Source organism: Hemibagrus wyckioides, linkage group LG09 (assembly GCF_019097595.1).
Source record: "Hemibagrus wyckioides isolate EC202008001 linkage group LG09, SWU_Hwy_1.0, whole genome shotgun sequence".
Lineage (NCBI taxonomy): Eukaryota > Metazoa > Chordata > Actinopteri > Siluriformes > Bagridae > Hemibagrus > Hemibagrus wyckioides.
In genome coordinates, this window is record NC_080718.1 from 17,826,651 (window position 1) to 17,848,230 (window position 21,580).

The 21,580-nt window shown below is 36.5% G+C and overlaps 2 protein-coding genes across 3 annotated transcripts; one reads left to right on the forward strand and one right to left on the reverse strand.

Moving 5' to 3' along the window:
• Window positions 1-18: 18 nt before the first annotated feature.
• akap12a (A kinase (PRKA) anchor protein 12a) lies at window positions 19-14,054 on the reverse strand. The gene is made up of 4 exons (XM_058399909.1): window positions 13,790-14,054; window positions 8,156-8,255; window positions 959-8,009; window positions 19-848 (listed from the first exon to the last, which is right to left on the reverse strand). Exons 1-3 carry the CDS (start codon window positions 13,889-13,891, stop codon window positions 994-996), a joined length of 7,218 nt encoding a protein of 2,405 aa, XP_058255892.1. The 5' UTR covers window positions 13,892-14,054; the 3' UTR covers window positions 19-848; window positions 959-993.
• A 3,699-nt stretch (window positions 14,055-17,753) lies between these two features.
• Window positions 17,754-20,505, forward strand: stx11a (syntaxin 11a). 2 transcript variants are annotated; one of them, XM_058399306.1, is made up of 2 exons: window positions 17,754-18,093; window positions 19,079-20,505. In XM_058399306.1, the coding sequence occupies exon 2, from the start codon at window positions 19,084-19,086 to the stop codon at window positions 19,963-19,965; it is 882 nt and encodes a 293-aa protein (XP_058255289.1). In that variant the 5' UTR covers window positions 17,754-18,093; window positions 19,079-19,083; the 3' UTR covers window positions 19,966-20,505. The 2 variants fall into 2 exon arrangements, with proteins under 2 accessions (XP_058255289.1, XP_058255290.1); XM_058399307.1 differs by lacking the exon at window positions 17,754-18,093 and adding an exon at window positions 18,462-18,740.
• The last annotated feature ends 1,075 nt before the right edge of the window (window positions 20,506-21,580 follow it).

Here is a 21,580-nt window from a genome sequence, read left to right on the forward strand (position 1 = left end):
AATAATAATAATAATAATAATAATAAAACAGAATACAGAATGCTTGCAGTAACTTAAAACGCTCCAGAAATTCACCACATTGGTTTGTGTGGAATAATAATAAAACTCTAACAGATTTATGAGACTTAAACCTAGATATTATTTTTAAAAGTTTAAATTTGTTTAAAGATTTTAAATATAAATATTATTTTTTGACAAAATGAGGACAAAAAATCTTTTTTTGCATATAGTTGGTGATTGTTCAAATTTCACAAAAAACAATAATTGTCAGATTTAAAGACAAATCATTCTATAAACATATTATTTTATACTTAAGTTATACTATAACTTATCATTTTTAATGACTTAAGAGATTCCTTGAACCAGTGTTTACTCTCTGGTAATAAGAAGTCCAGGTAGGCTATATACAATTGTAAATATAGCTTTGGTGACAGCATTATATTTATTTAAACATGATTTAAGAGTATGTGAATGTAAAGCGAGGTCTAGCTATTCTATGTATTCATGATGCTAACAAACTAATCCCACTGCAGTATCACTAAAATGTCTACATTTAAACTTGATTTACCTTCAAAATTGAGGGTGCATGTTTATATCGGGTTGCTAAAGGCACAAAATTAAAATACAAAATATTGATAAAATATTATTGAGTAAATAATTTGTGTCATTATGGCTTTGCTTTTAAATGCTTGCCTTTCCTGTACTGCATTATTGCTTATACACATCTTCTGTAACGTTTCACCAAATTGTGGCTTCATCAAGACATTCATGCTGGGGTCACCCTCAGCCTTTACTGTTTCCAGAGTCTGTTAGAAGACTCTATCTTCTTCACTGGCATTCAGTCAAACCTGTAATAAAAACATCTGGTACTGTATTATCCAAAAAAAGGTTTTGATTTATAAGTTATAATGTTGGTCTTTAAATATTCAGAGGTTTTGTGTAATGTGCGACGACTTACAGGCTTCACTTATCGCCATGGCACACGGTTGCATCTTATAAACCTCCGCTTGCTTTCGTCCTGGAACAATGATCATCTTTAATATCTTCAGTAGCATCCTCCCATATATCATCATCTGCTCCTGGTAGGGGTTCAACTGTCTTCACAACAGGGACAAAAACCTCTTGTAATCGTCCTCTCTGCTCTTCAGAGCTTTTACTCTCTTTGAGGTTTGTTGTATTTTCTACATCCTCAGCTACCTGTTCAGTTATTTCTGTTACTTTTATTTCAGTCAGTGGTAGGTGTTTCACTTCAATGTTAACTGCGGCTTGTGCATCATGGTGTCTTTCCTCAACCTCTGGTTCAGTGACTGGCGTTTCCACTTCCTTTACTGCTCTGTTAACTGCCAGTGTTTCTATCACAGGGACAACAGTTGGTCTTTGGACTTCAGCTGGAACCACTGTTGGTGTTTCAACCAGTGAGGCCTCTGATGCTGTTGTTAGTTTTACACAAGAAGCTACTGTTGGCTGTTCAATTAATGTAGTAACTGTTGAAACCACGTCCTCCTTCAACGATGTAATTTCATACTCTGCTACTGTTGATGTCAGAACTGCTCCTTTTATGATCTGTTTGGTCACTTCTACTCTTGTAACTTCTGCCACAGGTATCTTTGATGCAGTAACATCAACTGTGTCTAGTGTCTTAAGTTTTGTTTCCTTTATTTCTTGTGCCACCATGGACATTTCTGGTTCCTGGATCAGCTGACCAACAGTTGGCTTTTGAATCACTGGGATATCTGCTGCTGTTCGCTCCTCTAGCGTTTGTACTGCAGAGATCACGGTTTTTATCTGTGCTTCACTGCTTCTCAAAACTGAAGAGTTCACATCTGTGTCTTCTTTTAATGATGTCACAACAGAGCCCTGTGCTTCAACATCCTTTTCCACACATGTTCTCACTAAGGTTTCTGTTTCAAGAGCTGAGGTCTCCATTGTTTGTACTGGGAATTCTGATGTGTGTTGTATTGTCTCTGTTACTATAAGCATTTCTAATTTTGGTTCTGTCACCTCAACTATAAGTGGTCTGTTGATGTTTGCATCCTCTTTTTCTGAAATGTCCTTTATTATTGGTGAAAGTGTTTGTGCTGAAGATAACCCTGTCACTGTTTGTATATCTGAGACTACAATGGGAGTTTCGTGTCGTAGGGATCCTGTAGAAACCTCTGGTTCGTTGACTGATTTTAAATCCGACTGTAATCTGTTTATTACTGATGTCAAAGCAAGAGCTTCTACATTACCAGTCTTTTCTGTCGATATGACCACCGGTGTTTCCACTGGTGAGGCCACACCAGGCATTTCTGCTTGAATCTCTGATACTACATTAATATCTGCCTTTGATTCTGCCACATCCAGTGTCTCTGCTCCAATTTTACTCATTTCATGTGTCAGCACCTCAGGTTTATTTTCATTTACACTCACAATTGGTGACTCTGCCACTTGCTCAGATGTGAGTACTGTCTGTCCTTCAGACTTGATAATGGTTGATTCCTCCTTCAGTTTTAATGCTGCTGTTCGTTCTGTGTTCTTTTCAGTGACTGCTGCATTTTCCACGTCTATTTCAGACACTTCTTCTTGTTTAGTTGCGTCTGGATAGACAATGTTTTCTTGAAATCCCACTGTCATTTCAACCTCATGTTCAGTTACAACTTCAACACTAGCTTTTGTTACCTCCAATACATGCTCAGACCCTTCAGTTTCAGACATGACAAAACCTTCTGGGGATTCAGCTTTATCTTTAGCAAGTATTTCACTTACATGATCCATTGCACTTACTGGTTCTCCATCTCCACCCTGTCCAGTTTTTACTGGTTGGTCAGATATTTTACATTCCACTCCTGTTACTTTTTCATGTATAGCTGATGAAATGGTTTCACTTATTTCATCAGCACCAGTTACTTGATTATTTTCCTCATAAGGTTTATGACTTGACTCAGGTGCTTGACTCTCTTCTGATTTTAAGGATAAAAATTCTTTCTGTGGCTGTTCAGTGTTGAGCTGAGGCTCAAATTTCAGGAACGTCTCTCCAGCTATCTGTTCAGTTATTTCTGTTACTTTTATTTCAGTCAGTGGTAGGTGTTTCACTTCAATGTTAACTGCAGCTTGTGCATCATGGTGTCTTTCCTCAACCTCTGGTTCAGTGACTGGCGTTTCCACTTCCTTTACTGCTCTGTTAACTGCCAGTGTTTCTATCACAGGGACAACAGTTGGTCTTTGGACTTCAGCTGGAACCACTGTTGGTGTTTCAACCAGTGAGGCCTCTGATGCTGTTTTTAGTTTTACACAAGAAGCTACTGTTGGCTCTTCAATTAATGTAGTAACTGTTGAAACCACGTCCTCCTTCAATTTTGTAATTTCATACTCTGCTACTGTTGATGTCAGAACTGCTCCTTTTATGATCTGTTTGGTCACTTCTACTCTTGTAACTTCTGCCACAGGTATATTTAATGTAGTAACATCATCTGTGTCTGGTTTTGTTTCCTTTATTTCTTGTGCCACCATGGACATTTCTGGTTCCTGGATCAGCTGACCAACAGTTGGCTTTTGAATCACTGGGATATCTGCTGCTGTTCGCTCCTCTAGCGTTTGTACCGCAGAGATCACGGTTTTTATCTGTGCTTCACTGCTTCTCAAAACTGAAGAGTTCACATCTGTGTCTTCTTTTAATGATGTCACAACAGAGCCCTGTGCTTCAACATCCTTTTCCACACATGTTCTCACTAAGGTTTCTGTTTCAGGAGCTATTGTCTGGTCATCCAGTCCCGGGACTTCTGATGTGTGTTGTATTGTCTCTGTTATCATAAGCAGTTCTAATTTTGGTTCCGTCACCTCAACTATAACTGGTCTGGTGATGTTTGCATCCTCTTTTTCTAAAACGTTCTTCAATATTGGTGAAAGTGTTTGTGCTGAAGATAATCCTGTCACTGCCTCTTGGTGTTCTGTAATGATTTCTGTTTTAACTTCAGGCTTTGCTGTTTCATTATCCTCTTGCTTCTCTGCTGAAAGTGTGTCAGACATTACAGATTGATCTAATGAACATACTCTGTCTATTTCATTAAAGCACTGTCGAGTTGCCACTGGTTGTTCAGTTGTATTACACTGAACTCTTTTTTCTTCTTCACACATAAATGTTGAAATGGTTTCAGTCATTTTAACCATGGCTTCAGTTGCTTCATTATTTTCCTCATAAGGTTCATGACTTGACTCAGTTGCTTGAAACATTTCTGGTTTTGAGATTAAAACTTCGGTTTGTTGCTCATCTGGGTCACATTGCGGCTCAACTTCAGGAAATGTCTTAAATGTCTCTACAGTTTTTAGGTCTGTAGTAATTTCAGGATTTGCTGTTTCATTATCTTCTTGCTCATTTGCTAATAATTTATCTGGTTCATCATCCACACATGATCTTTTAACCGCCTCTGATTTTGCTGAATCATCTTCAGGCCCTGGAGCTTTAGTTTGTGCATCTGCGATCAGTTCGTCTGTTGCTGGTGGTTGGACTCCATTCTCTGGCATTTCTTCATAGACTCTTGGTTGCTCAGAGATGACTGGCGGCTTCTTGGTCTCCTCAACTGTTTCAGTTGGATTAAGTGTGAGCATGCCTATTTCATCACCTGCAGCATGCTTACTCTTGCAGTCTTCTATATGAACCGTTTCTTCTTCTGTGTGTTCTTTTTTAAGGCCCAGGATAACTTCTGACATATCTTCTGTCTCTTTACTTGCACTTTCTTCACTGGTCATTGCTAAAGGTAACATACTTTCCCTGACAAGTGTGGTCAATTCACTTTCTTTACCTTCTCGTCCTTCTGTTGGTTTATCTATGATTTCTGAAAGACTCTCAGCTTCAAGGCTGTAAACAATCTTTTCATCACCAGTTTCCACAATAGTCTTTGCAGAAGTAGGTTCAATCTTTTGTTTTGTTTTTTCTTCCTCTCTGATAATCTCTATATTTTTAAAGGCATCTGCTGAAGCTGTTGTGGTGCCAAGTGCAGGTACTGTCTCAGCATTTTTATTTTCTGTTTGTAGCTCAGAACTTTTCACTTTAACTTGGATTGTATGACTGTCTTTATGATGTGGTGAAGGGTCATTTTTCATTTGAGCTTCTTGCTCCAAATCCATTTCTATCTTAACAGAATCTGATATGGGGATAACATTGCTAATTGGTGCTATAGACTCTGAACATTTCATGTCTGATACAAGAACTCCAGCCTCTGTCCTTGCTGAGACTTGATTCAGAGCAGGGTCTGACTCTAAGGCTACAACACTGTATAATACAGGCTTTGTTACTTCAGTGACTTGAACAAGTTGCTCAACGTCAGCAGCTGATGATTCAACATCTGGAATTCTGTTCTCTTTTGCAACCTCAGAAGGGATTTGAGTGTTCTGTGTCTGCTGTTCATATACAGGTTCTTCTACAGCTGGCTGTAGTGGACCTTCAGTTTCAGGCCTGTTGCTGTTCTGTGTAATAATCTGCTCCTCAAGAAGCTGACTTGCACTGCAAACTGCAGCATGAACCGGTGTGCATTCATGAAGTCCATTTAATAATTTAGCTGAATCATCTTCCACATCTTCTATCTGTATCACAGGAGAAACTTCTTCCTGAACATTTTCAACCATCATAACTTGCTTTGATTTTCTCGCGGTTTCAGCAAGAATTGTGCATTGCTTGTCAAGTGAAAGCACTTCATGTAACATCGTTTTGATTTCTTCGATTTCAGCTTCACTGACATTGTCACTTGCTATTCCTGCTAGCTTAGATTCTTCTGCCAAATCCTCAGAGACAAATTCTGTTGGTACAGTGTGAGTGATTTCTGATATGCCTTCAAATAAGGGCAATGAATGAACAACTTCAGCAGCTCTAATGTCCTGACAAACAATGCCTATACAGATGGATGTAGCTTCCTCTTTTTTATGGGTTACTAATACTTTTGTTTCAGCTGTTGTAGTTGACTCTACGATAAACTGAGAGACTGACGCTGCTTGAGCCTCAGGAACTTGGTCTTGTGTAGTGATGGACAAAACACTTGGCACCATGCTGACGGACTCCACAACTTCCTGAAAGATTGTGTCACATTCTCTCATATGGTGTACAGGTGATATTGGTGTTACATTTCCTGATGATTTGGGTGAATCCGATAGTTGGGAAACTGCAGAAACCATTTCAGAAGTTTCATCCTCAGTGTGTTCAGATGCATGTTCGGGAGCAGTGACTGCATCAGCTGTCATATCTACTATATCTTCAGCTAAGGTGTCATACTGAGTTGTCCATTCAACAAAGGATAGTGGAGTTGCAACACTTTCCTCAATGAGTCCTTCCTCTGGAATGTCACTGAGTTGCTGATGTTTGCTTAGGAATTCTGTCAATTCTTCCATATACTCTGTGGGAATAGGTATACCTGATGGGCCAGCATCGAAGCTTAAAGGTTTAACATTATATGAAGGCTGTATTTGTTTAGGTTTGTCCTCTTCACTAACAGGTTGCATCTCTTTCTCTTTTTCACTTTCTCTTTTTGTTCCATCAGTCGTCTCTTTCAACATTTTAGGTTCAGCTATTTCATATTCAGACAGTGGTACAACCCCTGGGGTGTCGTCATCCTCAATGTCTGTTCCTGTGCCTTTACTACCTTCATCGGATGATATGTATTCTTGCTGCCCATCAAGTTTAATTTTTTTACGCCCTGAAATAAGTTTCCGTAAGGAACATGAAGATTCATCTTTACTAATCTCCGTGTCTGACTGGATTTGCTCAACTGAACCACTTTCTTCCATTCTGCTTCTTCTCTTTGGAGTTACCAGCTTTTTAAAAGACTTCCATGTGGACCCACTGTCTTCTTCTGCAGGACTAGCACCTTGTTCATTGGACGATGTAAGATGATCACCTTCAGTAGAACTTTCAAATGGTGATTCAGTTGCTCTTCTGTGCACCTCTCCTTTATCTTGTGTTTCATCTTCAGAGTCAGACGTTTTCCTAGCCCTTGTCTTGGCAGACCTGACACATATAAGATTTTCCCAGGAAACAGCTGAGTCTGACTTTTTTTTTGACTCTTCATGACTCGTGTCCATCATCTCATCCGCAGGCTGTGTTTCAACCACCTTTGTTTCTTGCTCCTTCTGGGACTTAATTAATTCTGTGGATAATTGAGGATTTTCACTGCTATTTTCTCCAGGGTCAAGTGAATTTGTGTCACCAGGTTTTGTTTCGCTCGATCTTCTTGTGGACAGTTTCCTAAAAAGCTTCTTGAATGGACTTGCTTGCACTTTATCTTGTTCTAGACAATTCATAATGTCTCCTTCAGCTGCAGGTTTGCTCTCATCTTTCTTATATAGCTGCCCATTTTTATCTTCAGCAATTGTACTATTAGAGACATCAAGGCATGTACATGTAGTGTCTTCTTTTGTAGTTTCTTTTTCAACCGCTTTGTTCAAACATTTCAGTTCGTCTTCATTCTCTTTTGGTCCACCTTCATCTTTTTTCTTTTTTCTCAAACTACCAAAAATTCCTTGTGAGAAAAATCGCTTAACTGGGGACATGGGTTCCTCAGGTTCAGGGCTTTGAGGAACATCTCCCATCAGTCCTTTGTGAGGAGTGGTTTCTTCCCTGTTTTCAGTAAACTGTGTCTCAGGAGACTCAGCACCTGCATCACCCCCAATTCCTTCAATCTTTTTCTCTTCTTCATCCTGCTCATTTCTCCTGACAGGATTCAAATCTGGGGTGTCCCAAGATTCTTCTGATGGACCTGCAGCATTTCTGTCCTGCTCACTTTCTACAGGCTCATTTGTATCAATCTTTTCACCCTTGTCTTTCTTTAGAGTGAATTTAAATCCACCAAATCTGAAGATTTTTTTGAAGCCAATTTCAGCGTCATTTACTTTGTCCTTGACCTCATTTTCTTCGTTCACTATTACAGATCTTTCATCTGTGTTGTTCATCTGTTTACTAATGTTGTCAGAGTCATCTCCTTCTTGAATACTGTCGGTCATATCAGAAGTATCTTCGTTTAGTGTCACAAATCCAGATCCCACTGAAATGATATAAATTGTTAATTATGGTGCAAATCAATCATATGGTCTCTATGGACATTGGTTTGAATAAAATAAATAACAAAAAATGTGTTCAAATATAACTGAAGATGGTTTAATGGAAATGATTGATTAAGAATATCCTCACCATCTAAAAGGTCCCTCTCATCAGACTGACTATTCATCTCATCAGTCTGGTTTTCTGGTTTTCCATTCTGGCCAGAGATTTTCCAATTTTTCTGAAGCAACTAGGTATAAGGTACAGCAGATTGTCATGTGAATAATAGACCAAAAATGAAAACAGAAACAGTAATGCAAGCTTAAAAAGGAGAACAGCTTCCACATGATATTATTACCAACAGAGAAGGAAAAGTAAAAAGGAAACATCCGTGTACTTTCACATTGACTTTAGTAATAACATTTATTACCTATTGAGAGCACATGTTATGGTACAGTGAGCTGTGAATACAAAGATGTCACATTTAGGTACATTCCATTTAAGAACTGAAATGATGTTTTAATTGTTTAAAAAGTAAACATTAACTGTGCAATTAAGTGAGAAGATCCTGATCTAAGCATTTTCATATGATAGTCAGTGCTATTCTTTGCTATTTGGCCCCTAGTGAACTACCCAAGATATATATATATATATATATATATATATATATATATATATATATATATATATATATATTTATATATGTGGGATTCTCATGAAACCACTGAAACACCACGGCACTAATGATTTTAAATAAAAAAAGTGTAATTTAGTAATATAAAAAAGCATCAGAATAAAGACAATATTGTTCTCTACCTTGCACAATGTGTAATTCCAACATGAGAATGAATTATTTTTCTATTTTACTGCATTTTCTGCTGAAATTCTCATTACCGCAACACGTCCAGCTGTGTCTGAATGTGTGTTATGATTTAATTTAAACAAATTAACATAAAAAAATATTTAATTTAGAAAAAAAATAAATGGATGTTCTACTAGATTATTCTAGATGACAGAATTTTTTTTTTACTGAATATTCATGTATAATAAGGAAAATGATGTGTCCATGCCTGATGTTCTCATCCTCCGCAACACTTTTTAAGGACTGTTTAAACACACATACAGAATGTAAATAAAGTTTGATTATGAGTGATGGAGCACATGGGACAGTTACTTCAAGATGGTGACCAGGTAAGATCATCTTTTTATATCTCTCCAGTTAAATGTTAAATATTCTATTGTCAAAATGTTAACACGACTTTTTGATTATCATTATCGAAACAGGAAGTTTTCTACATTTCGAAAATTTTTAGATTTACAGTTTTTTTATGAAAATGTACTTTATTGAGGTCTTATTATATGCATTGAGAAAAAAATTAGTAAAGCCATCATGGCTTCTCTGTTGTTAGCAAAACATCCTGAGGCACCTCATCCTCCGCAACACCATTCTCATACACCGCAACCATTTAAGGCCAGTTGTGGTAAAGAGAACTTTAAAGATATCTTATGAATTTAATATTAATTTCATATTTCCTAAATGCTGATATTTTGCTTTATGATTTGTTTCATTGTAGACAATCAGTAAGTGTGAAAAAAAAGCTTTAGCAAAGGCCACGGTGACAAAGTTCAGGGAAAAATTCTACAGAAACCCAGAACTGCTGGAGGAGTACAGAAGAGGGAGGTTAGGAGAGAGAGAGAGGTTAGGTTTGGAGATGTTACAGCAGGTGTAATTAGCAATAAACACCCTACAGTGTTAGGAAATGTACATGAGAGTATACACACACACACACACACAACCCTTTAGCCACTACTATAACAGTACTTTGGTGCTGGACTGAGTGTACTGTTCATACTGGGGGAAATTCCTGCCACAGTAAGGCAAGTAGGTCGTGTGATTCTTAAAGTGACAGCAGCCTAATAAATTTGCTGCACAATTTTGTTATAATTTAGTAATTTAATTACATAATAAAAAAAATAATAAATATTTTTTTTTATTTTCTTGTTTACTTTACTTTTCAATTCATTTCAAAGACTAAAATTAAGCTCTACCCCACCCCACAACTTCAGGTCCAGTACAGAACACACACATATACACACACACACACACACACACACACACAGAGTAAGCATCAAGTCTATACTATATGATGATGTATACATAAAATGTTTTTTCCCCCATGTTATGAGACTAATTTAATGTAATGCTTTCTTTCCGCAACATGAAAAGAAAAACAGACAGTGGTCAGTTATTTTTTAGTGCTATGGTAAAATGGTTCATGTTTAGGTAAACGTTGAAATGTTGTCCTGTTTTTTCCTGTTTTAATGTTTTTCTTAATTTCTTTTTTTCTTTTTGGCTTTTGTATTTTTGAAGCACTGGACAATAAAACTGTTTTGAACTTGAATGCATGATTGTGCAAATATTATCTGTTTCTTTCTGCATTATCTCAGACTAGTATACAAGTCTCAGTACAAATCTCACACTAGTATACTTATTATCATTACCGAAATAATTAACCTCATTACCGAAACCTATATATCATTACCGAAACTCATGTTTATTAGATGTTAATTTAATTAATAGAAATATAGTACTTTGATTTTAAATGCATGTGCAGAATCTTAAAATGATGTTCTCTCAGTTTGTCACGTCATTTTGAAAAAATGTCTGGTTTCTTCAAAATATATTTGAAAAAAATGGTTGTAAATTGAGGATGGTGTTGCGGTAATGAAAGAAATCAGTCAAAATTGAAAAAACTGTTAAATTAAAAATAAATATTATTTCAGCACTTCAAGTAACTGTGCATGACTATTAATAATCCATTTTTTAAATTGTGAAAATGTATTTGCTTTTCTATCAGGGTTAATGTTTTCACAGTGTTGCGGTAATGAGATTTTTTAGGACTTATGTTCAAAAAGGTGTTAAATGGTAAGTAAACGTTTTTAAATTAATGTTCACAAACACTCCAGACTTTGTTCTTAATGTCTGAAAAAAAAAGTTAATTTAAGTATTTTTAAAATTTTCATGTTTGAAATTTTTAAAACCAAGATTTCATGAGAATCACCCATATATATATATATATATATATATATATATATATATATATTTATATATATATATATATATATATATTTATATATATATATATATATATATATATATATATATATATATATATATATATATATATATTTATATACATTTTTAATTACATTTCTGGTATTGATAATAGTTGGGGACACCTTAAGAACACCAAAATCGACCTGGGGAATCTGTACCTAGTCTTTTTTTCTCCAGAATATCACAAATGTCTTTGTATAATTTTAAATTCCAGCTTTTTCTGTAATTCTTTCATTCTTTTAAATGGGTATCTGAATGCAATATCCTGAGGGAGAGGCAAGCTATAATTCTAACGTTGAATGTAAAATTATCAGTTCTTGGGAGATTTCAAGCACTTACACTTATATTGCCAAAAGTTTTGGGACACCCCTCCAAATCATTAATTTCAGGGGTTAGGCTTGGCCCCTTAGTTGCAATAAAAGGATCTCTTAATGCTTCAGCATACCAAGACATTTTGGACAATTTCATCCTCCCAACTTTGGGGAACAGTTTGGGGATGACCCCTTCCTGTTTCAACATGACCACACACCAGTGCACAAAGCAAGGTCCATAAAGACATGAGTTGGGTGTGGAGTGTGGAGGAACTTGACTGGCCTAAACAAAGTGCTGACCTCAACCCGATAGGCCTTCTTGTCTAACATCAGTGCCTGACCTCACAAACACGATTCTAGAGGAATGGTTAAAAATTCCCATAAACACACTCTTAAACCTTGTGGAAAGCCTTCCCAGAAGAGTTGATGCTGTTTTAGCTGCAAAGAGCGCGCCATCTCCATATTACATTCGTGTGCATGTAAAGACAGACGTCCCAAAACTTCTTCTCTCTCTCTCTCTCTCTCTCTCTCTCTCTCTCTCTATATATATATATAGATATTTATATATATATATATATATATATATATATATATATATATATATATATATATATATATATAAATATAAATAAAAATATATATATACTCCAGCAAAAAAATTTCCAGTATCCAGGAATGAACTTAGAGAGAATATGAAATTTATTAAAAAGGCAAAAGAATTGTAAAGAACACTAACTGTTTGTGACAAGAAAATCAATGCATTTTATTCTTTTAAACCATTCTACTACAGTCCACAGGATAATAAATATATACTTTAACACCTGCTAGATGGTAGAAGTCAATAACTATTCTCAATTGTCACCAAAAGCCCTAAAACTACAGACAGGAAATTATTTATGGTGTCACCCTATTGAGTTTGGTTCCTCTCAAGGATTTTCCCCATATTCTCTCAAGGAGTTTTCCGTGCCAGTTTTTTCAGTTGCCTCTGGCATCCTCATTTATAAATATAAATTAAAATGTTAAACTTTAACATCTTATTCCGAATGTGAAACAATGTCCACTGCTTTGCGACAATGTCCATTGTTAAAAGCTCTATACAAATAAAATACATTTAAATTAATTAAATTAAAACTCACTGTCAACCATTAGAAGGTAAGAAACCAGGAGTTTATTAAATGTGTATGTATAAGGTTTGGGAGATTTTGTGCAGAAGTTGTACAATACAAACCAACTGCAAACATGTATATATTTACTGAACATAACTGTCTGTACTAACATTATAATTGAGCTAAAATTGGTGTGGAAATAATCCTTGTCACTATACTAAATGTGATGTATTATGCGATCCTGTTTATTACTGTTACCCTGTTTAAACGTATTCTTTATATTTGGAAATAAATTAGTATTAGAAGCAAACAATCTACAATGTACATCCAAGACAAAACAACAAAGATACTATTACCATGACTGTGATTTAATGAATAATTTATTACATAGCATCATGTTTTTTTTATTGCTCTTACAGTTTAAAGTGTTGTATGAACAGAAGGCATCGCAGTGACTATGATCATTTATTCAGATGTTTAAAGGAGTTTATATTTTTAAAGAGTTGGGTTACATCTCACATATCTTGTGCTACTGTGGCAGAATTCGTGTATAACATGGAAAAATCGATGCAGATGCTATTTGGAGAGCAGCTGGAAGCAATGACAGAAAATATAGCACTGCATAGGAAATGCACACTGGAGGCCTACACAATACCTACACATAGTATATAGGCTATATATATAAATACATACATATCTGTGTGTGTGTGTGTGTGTGTGTGTGTGTGTGTTTATTTGTAGACACACACACATAAGGAATGATGCAATAATGAGTTATTTACTCCGCCTTCATCTGATTTATATATTTATAATTTGAAATAAACAATTTGATAACCTGAGCTAGTTATAAACCCATTGTTTAAAAAGGTCCTAAAAGTGCCACAAAAAGTGAAATTCTGCCTTGTGTTTTTTTTAAACAGTTAATTAATGCCAATCTATCAAAAGTAGATATTTTTTTCTTCACACACCATAGGTCGGAAATGTAATGTTTTATTCGGTTTAAATTTTAATGCGGACTACATGATGAAGTTTTATGATGTAGCCTCGGTCATTAGGTTAGCTCACAGTGAGCAGCTAGCATCACCATATCACTGTCCACTGCAGTGCAGCAGCAAAACACACACAAAAAAGTTCTCCGCAGTTTCCACACCAGTACACAACCAGTTTGTTTGTTTTTCTTTAAATCTATAGTATCTTTAAATGCTTTACAAGCAGCTCAAATCGAGGCTATAACTAGCCTGATATTCACCTTGTCTTCAGCGCTGTCCTCCGTTACCTCCTCATCCTGTCCTGAATGCTGCTCCTCATCTTCCTCACATTTATCCTGCTGCTCTGATAATGTCGCTCCCATGCTCCACTCCTGTCCTGTGTCAATTTCAGGGCTAAAAACTGTCCCGTATCTCTCTGACTAAAGCTATCAGTCTGACTCGCAAGTGATGCAGCTGAGTCGCTGTGGAGGCTTTTTAGAGCACAGCCTCCTCTCGCCATCACACGCACACAGAGCAGCGGCACGCCTCAATACATCAGCACCACAGAGACAGACCTCCTGCACACTGCATCAAACTTCTACACAAACACTAACATACCACCCTAAAGCATTTCTTTTGCACAAGGCTGCCTATATTATATGCTCGATACATCAACGGAAAAAAAATAAATTTGTTTCTACTCCATTTTTATTTATTCTACTACACTGTTTTATTATAGTTTTAAAAGTATTGAGGATAATTTGCGTCGCATTATAAAGCTCACCCATCTCTTTTACTTATTATTATTATTATTATTATTATTATTATTATTATGTTGGCCCACATATATCTTCCTACCACTCAAGTATATTCTTTCTATACAGAGAAGTGAAAATCCTATATTAATAGTTTTACAAGTATTTTAACGAAACTTTACATGTTATGTTTCATTACTTTAATGTGCGTGGACTTTTCACTTATAGTGCATGTGTTTGTAGTGTTATTTTTCCAATGTGATTTGGTCACATTTTTCATATATTTTATTTATTTATTTATTTATTTATTTATTTATTTTACACATACACAGGGTTGTGGTACAGAAGGTTGTGGGTTCGATTCCCAATCCACCCTGCATATACAGTGTTTGCATGTTTTATTGAAATTATAAGGCTCTATCTAACTCTGTGTACCCAATTAATGTAATATGTCTTTAAGCCTAATCTGCTGATTTGTTTCAAAGCTTGGAGAAAAGGTTCACTGGATTTGTGTACTGATCTTGGGTTCTCTTGCTGTTTGAGAAAAAACATGTGAAAAATTGGCATGTAAAAGCAAAGACACAGTGAATTAAGATCAAGTGACAAGTCAAACTGGAGGGAAACAGTATTCTTTTAATTACATTTTTTGATTAAACATGGCCATGTGAACCAAGCATCACGAGCTTGGTAAACTGCTTCCCTCATCCTTTCCATGTTTTTCATCATTTAAAGATATCTCTCTGTATTCTCAAAAGGCATTAGGAATGCAGATACAGGTACTTCTATTTTTTAAATACTGCACTGCAATTAGCAGTATATTAAAGTTATGTAAACAATACCAGGAATCATTGTTTATTAGGAAAATATTTTATTTTGTTTGTTTAAGTTTTTAATCCAGGAGCTTTATCATTATTCATTTCCACCATCATTCTGGCTCCATAATTGCCTGGTATACAGTACATTTGACACATTACCTGATTGAACTATATATAGATTTATACAAATATAAAAGGACAACAAATCATAAACAAGGAACCGGTTTGGATGAGTGAAAAGGAAAAACAGAAGCATCGCTGTACAGGTTTCCATGTGAAGTGAATGAGATCAGTTAATTGAATCAGGTCACAGGTTGGCTAATCAAAAACAGCTGATGTTTTCTTCAGACTAAACTATAAATCCTCTGTAAACACTATAATATGATATTCAGACAATGTCTGGTTGTTGATCTTTTTTTGTTTGTTGTTGGATGCTGATTCTTGATTCCTGGTTTGTAATGAAATCCTTTTAATTCTGATGTAAATATAAATACAGTGAGTGTACAAGCATCATATGTCTTTGGGAGTACCTAATGGACAACCTTAAAATCATTACATTTAACAGTTTTGCTTTAATTCAGAAGTCCAGTTTGAACCTATAGCATGATCAGTTCTCTCTGGCTCTTGTGGGATTAAACTCAGGACCTTCTAATTGACAGTACAGAATCTTAATCAATAAGGTACAACAGCCCATGTTTGTGTACATATTTTAGGTGCAAAGCTGTGTTCAGAATCATAAGTATGTCTTGTATTCTGTGCAAGGTATGTCAGTTATCATGGCCTCTGTCTTTGACCAATTTTAACTTGTCTTGAACTTGACTTGTGTTATACATACACTCAACCCACTACTAAAGTATACAGTGCACACACAGTGCATTACAATTTTCTAATCAGATCAGAATTACAATATTGTATTATTTCATTCATTTTCGATGTTATGTATCTTTTAATATATATCGAGAACACTGGGCACAAGAATTTACACACCCTTTTACACCTAGAAGCATTTTAGAGTAACCACTCTGCTATCTGCATGTTTCTGATCGTGTGAGAACCTTGAAGAAACCCTTGTAAACACAAAGAGAAACTCACACAGGTATGAGCTCATGATCAAACCCAGGACCCTGAAACTGTGAGGAAGCAATGCAACCCACTGTGATAATATTATTAACAAGGATGCTTCCAAATAAACATGCCAATCCAAGCTTTCTGTTTAATGATATCATGATCTTAACTACATTATATTGCCAAAAGTTTTGGGACACCCCTTCAAATCATTGAATTCAGGTGTTGTTTTTCAGGGGTTGGGCTTGGCCCATTAGTTCCAGTAAAAGGAACTCTTAATGCTTCAGAATACCAAGACATTTTGGACAATTTCCTGCTCCCAACTTTGCGGGAACAGTTTGGGGATGACCCCTTCCTGTTCCAAAATGACCGCTCACCAGTGCACAAAGCAACGTCCATAAAGACATGGATGAGCGAGTTTGGTGTGGAGGAACTTGTCTTGAACTCAACCCGATAGAACACCTTTGGAATGAATTAGAGTGGAGACTACAAGCCATTCCAAATCTGGGACATCTGCCTTTCTTGCACATGAATTTAATATAGAGTTGGCCCGCCCTTTGCAGCTTCAACTCTTCTGGGAAGACTTTCCACAAGGTTTAGAAGTGTGTTTATGGGAATTCTTTGACTATTCCACTAGAAGTGCATTTGTGAGGTCAGGCACTGATGCTGGACGAGAAGGTCTGGCTCGCAATCTCAGCTCTAATTCATTCCAATGAATATATCATATTACCTTTGGTAATATAGTATATTTGAGACAATCCACAGTTAAGTTTTTAGTAGCCAAAAATATCCACTCTAAACTCTACTACCATCATGTGGCGAAGCTATAAAAAGCTCCCCACATTTTTGTCTGACTTTTTCAGATTACAAACATGGCGGATTTGTTTGTTTTAGGCGCATCTCACATTCCTCAGGATTTACAGTGAGGCAGGACATAATACGATACACTGATTGAGTTGTGCTTTTTTGGGTTAATTTTTAATCTCGGGCTAATACAGTGGACAATACTGTTGCCAGCGCTTCTACATTTTATATACTTATGTGTGGTTTTTTATTATGTACAGCACTTTGGTCAAAAAGTTCCTTTAGTAAATGTACATTACAAATAAAATTGACTGACATAGTCTTCTAAACTAGTAAAAACTATCTCTGTGTATGGATGCCAGACTTAAACATAATATCCACACTGGGAAACATAATTCAGTGCTAAATCCTACGTCTTTACATTTCTGCAGCTATAACTAACATTTATACCACATTGTATATAGGATTTATTCACCACATTTGCTGGTATTTGATTTGTAATAAATTACATTTCAAAATACAACTATTTATAATGTTTTTTTTAAAAAAAAAAAAATCATTATAAACTCATTACTCATTGAGTTTATTATAAACTCAGTACTCATTATAAAGTTTCGTGAATTTAAGTTATAAAGTTATGTGAATTCACTCCTTACATTATACTGTTTACGAGAATTTTTAGAAAGTGCCTTATTCTGAACAGTGAAGTGACTAAATAATTGCAACTTAATATAAGGATCTGGCAACCCAGTGTGACCATACACAATAGATATAGCTATAAGTATTCGCGGTGGAAATCGACTAATTAGAACCTGCAGTCAAGGTTCTTTGACAGAGGTTTTTTTTTGTTTTCTCACTTAAAATCTTGATGTTGTTAGTAAATCTTTTTAATTTTAGGATCTATTTTATATAGGCTTTATATTTGCTGTCAGAGTAAGGTTAAGAAAATGCTGTGTGGATGAAGTGCGACTCAAGGCTGAGCGATAAATCGACCACTGCCACTTTCGGTAACTCCCACTAGTCGCTTGGCTGCTATTTCCTGCAACGATGTGAGACTGAGAAGAAGAGCAGAGAGGAAAAACTTCGATCAGTTGAATTGAATTGTAAATCTGCGTATTTTAGGTGGTCCACGGAGTATGAAGTGAGGTAAGATTCACTTTACTTCTCCTTTAGACGCGCAGGTTGTTTGGGTTTGGTTTAATTTAACTTAACGAGTTAATATAACTAAGTCATGAACACAGCACCTAATGTTTCTCCGGTGTGTGGTTTAAGAGAAAAACGACGAATATGATCTAGTATTTGATTTTTCTTACTAACCCACAAGGATGATCTATGTGATGCTCTTCACTTACATATGAATATTAAAGACCACAACTTCTTCAGTATTAACCGAGGAGAAAATGTATAAGGTACCCTTGTATTTACTTGTCATCACTATGGTAAGGCGTATATTTGATGTTTTTATTATATTTGAGGTTCATGAAATATCAGTATAGTACATTTAAAGTTCATGGAATAAGGTTTTACATCAAAGTTAAGATTTGGTAAAGACGACAGTAACATTTTTTTGTGTCTTAATTCCTAAATATACAGTAAAGGGAAGTCCCCACCCTTTGGTTCTGTATTCAGTTATATTTGGTCTGATAGGAAGTAGCAATCGTGACTGTGTGATTTCCATTACTCGGAAAAAAGTATGTGATGCATAAGCCATAAGGGCACTGGTGTGACAGGGGGTTTCTTTAACTACTCCTACGCAGTAACTTAGCAAGAGACCTATATTCTCATTTCAGAAGGTATGTCATATCTGCATTGTTTCAGCTTGTTCATCGAGATATGTCTTCCTACAGAACTAATTTCCAACCCAAATCCAAACCGAGCTGGGAAGTAAATTGCTTATGTTGAGACGTTGTGTAAGATTCGGGTTGGAACCAAGTTCTGTAAGATGGTAGATCTGAAGGGTTGCTGATCTTAAAATGACTTTGTGTCTAGAACTTTCAACACGACTGGTGCATAGCATATAATAGCTGTTTAAGTACAGTAAATTTGTGCAACCCTCTTGCATAACATCGGAAAGTCAGGCCAGTGTCTGTTGAGCTGACTCCATTTCTCTTGTTTCTGCTTTATCATAAAGGAGAAATGAAGGATCGACTGTGTGACCTGAATAGTATTACAGCTAAAAACACCCAAGAGGAGGCTCCTGTAGAGAACAAGGAGAACGCAGAAAATGGGGAGCTGGAGCTGCATACCGTGGTGTTTGAGGGTGAGGACATCATGGACGATGTGTTTAAGGAGGCCCAGTCTATGCACAAAAAAATAGCTCACCTCAGACAGGAGGTGAAGAGGCTGGGTAAGCAGAACACCCGTTTTCTCACCTCAGTCAGACGCATCAGCAGCATCAAGCGGGACTCCAATGCCATTGCACGCAACATCAAAGCTGAAGGAGAGAAGCTGTATGCGAGGCTTCAGCAGATGGAGGCACAATGCAAAGAGCTGGAGGAGAAACACGGAGCCCAATCTGCGTTAGCCCGCATGGTGCGCACCCAGTACAACTCTTTAACCAGAGCCTTCCATGATGCAATGTCTGAGTATAATGAGGCTGAGATGGCACAAAGGGAAAACTGCAAGATACGCATCCAGCGGCAGACAGAGATCATGGGCAAGGAGGTGACTGGGGATCAGATAGAAGAAATGATTGAGACTGGTAAGTGGAATGTGTTCTCGGATGACCTTGTCACTGATGAGCGAACCTTCCGCTCGGCACTCAGCGAGATCGAGAACCGCCACAAGGAGCTTCTAGAGCTGGAGAGCCGTATTCGGGACATTCATGATCTCTTTTTCCAGTTGGCTCTGCTGGTAGAGCAGCAAGGGGCTATGGTGGATAATATTGAGGCTAATGTGTGTGCAACAGAAGAATTTATAGGCAAGGCTACAGTTGAGATCAAGAAGGCTGTGAAATATAAGAAGAAGAACCCATGTAGGCAGCTCTTTTGTTGTTGTTTCCCATGTTGCAATAAGTGAAGTATAACATGTTTTACTGCCTTCTCATGCCACGCCTAATTCAAAATACCAGGTTAGTTTAACAAATATTTAGTGGATTGATATAGGACTGTATTTGTATAGTATTTTAATTGACCTGTCTTTGGTGGAGCTGCATGTGGTTTTTGCACAATGATCATGTGATTAACATCCAGACACATTTCACAAGAAGTGTTTTATATAGTTTTTTCATATCAGGCTTAAATAGAATAATGCACAGTTGCCTGAACAGGCTGTAACATGCCGAGACAAAAACTAGTGACTTGTAAATAACTAGATCAGCAATAAATGAAAACAGCACTGCTTATTATACAAGTGGAATACTTGTATTGTTTCTGCTCTGTGTTTAAACATTAATATGATACCTGTCCTGAAGTGAATTGTGATAGATTATTTATGTTTTAAAGTTAAGATGTATGATAACTGCAAAGTAAAAAAAAAAGAGGTGTTATATTTAAGTGGGTACATAAACTTTATTGATGTATATTGTTTTCATAATTAAATAAATAATTTTATCTTTGGGATCTTGATTGCCTTGAAAAAAAAAAATTCTTCTTCTATCTTTAAAGTGTTCTATTAGAGTGGCTTTTTATATAAGGGCAAACATTATTTTCCAGCAATCAGGAGCAAAAATCAAGCTGTGAAATTAGAGTTGCTTCTGTTTGGTTGGAGTGACAACCTTTAGTCACAGCAGCTCTTTATGGATAAGTCCAGACGCACTTCACATGTAGCTCAGTGCAGTATTTTACTGTTGCATCAACAAAGTCTGATGAAATGTTGCAGTGTGTGTTAACAAAAGTTAAGCTCTGATTATTGTACATGTAAGGAATACTGTAGCACTGTGGTGCAGCTCTACTGCATCACAGCTCAAGGGTTGGATTCGGCTTACTGTCTTTGTGGAATTTCTTCCCTGTATCTGTGTGAGTTTTATTCCCTTCTCTAAGGCTTCCTCCCACTTTCCAGAAACATGCTGGTATGTAGATTGGTGTCTCTAATTTGCCTCTAGGTGTGAATGAGTGTGTGCATGGTGTCCTTAGACGGATTTGTGGCTGTATTATTGCCTCACGCCTAGTGTTCCTGGGATAAGCTCTGGATCCACCACAACCCTGACCAGGAAAAATGGTTAATGAATGTATCTTTTATATTACATGCATTTTAAAAGAACTAGAGCTAAATGTCATAATAACCCCATTATACTAAATGGTGGCCTCTCCTCTTTAACTCACTACACAGGTTTTTATACACACTCTCACACACACATTATATTGCTCAAAATTTGAAGGACTGTTAGTTGTGTGTATACCACTGTTCTACTAGCATGTTTAACAAAATAACCAAGACACTTCTCAGGACATCACTAGCTTCTCACACTGCTCTGGGGTGATAATCTTCCATAGTTCAGTAACTGTAGTGAGTTTCTTAGCAAAAACTCTTGGAGTTTTTCAGGTGGGTTTAATCAGGACACTGGGCTGGCCATTTCATTATTTCAAAGTTCTTAGTTTCAAGGAACTGCTTTTTAGCCATTTTGCAGTGTGATGGGGCATTGTCTTGCATGAAAATTGTGAGCTGATTGGGAGACGCTCGCAGGGAAGGCACC

Excerpts from the sequence above, each read along its gene's own strand:
- akap12a (XM_058399909.1), bottom strand. The coding sequence starts at position 13,891 with ATGGGAGCGACATTATCAGAGCAGCAGGATAAATGTGAGGAAGATGAG. Across the intron at positions 8,256-13,789 it reads AGGACAGCGCTGAAGACAAG|TTGCTTCAGAAAAATTGGAA; the intron begins GTGAATATCAGG and ends CCTTATACCTAG. Across the intron at positions 8,010-8,155 it reads TGAGAGGGACCTTTTAGATG|TGGGATCTGGATTTGTGACA; the intron begins GTGAGGATATTC and ends ATATCATTTCAG.
- stx11a (XM_058399306.1), top strand. The coding sequence starts at position 19,084 with ATGAAGGATCGACTGTGTGACCTGAATAGTATTACAGCTAAAAACACC.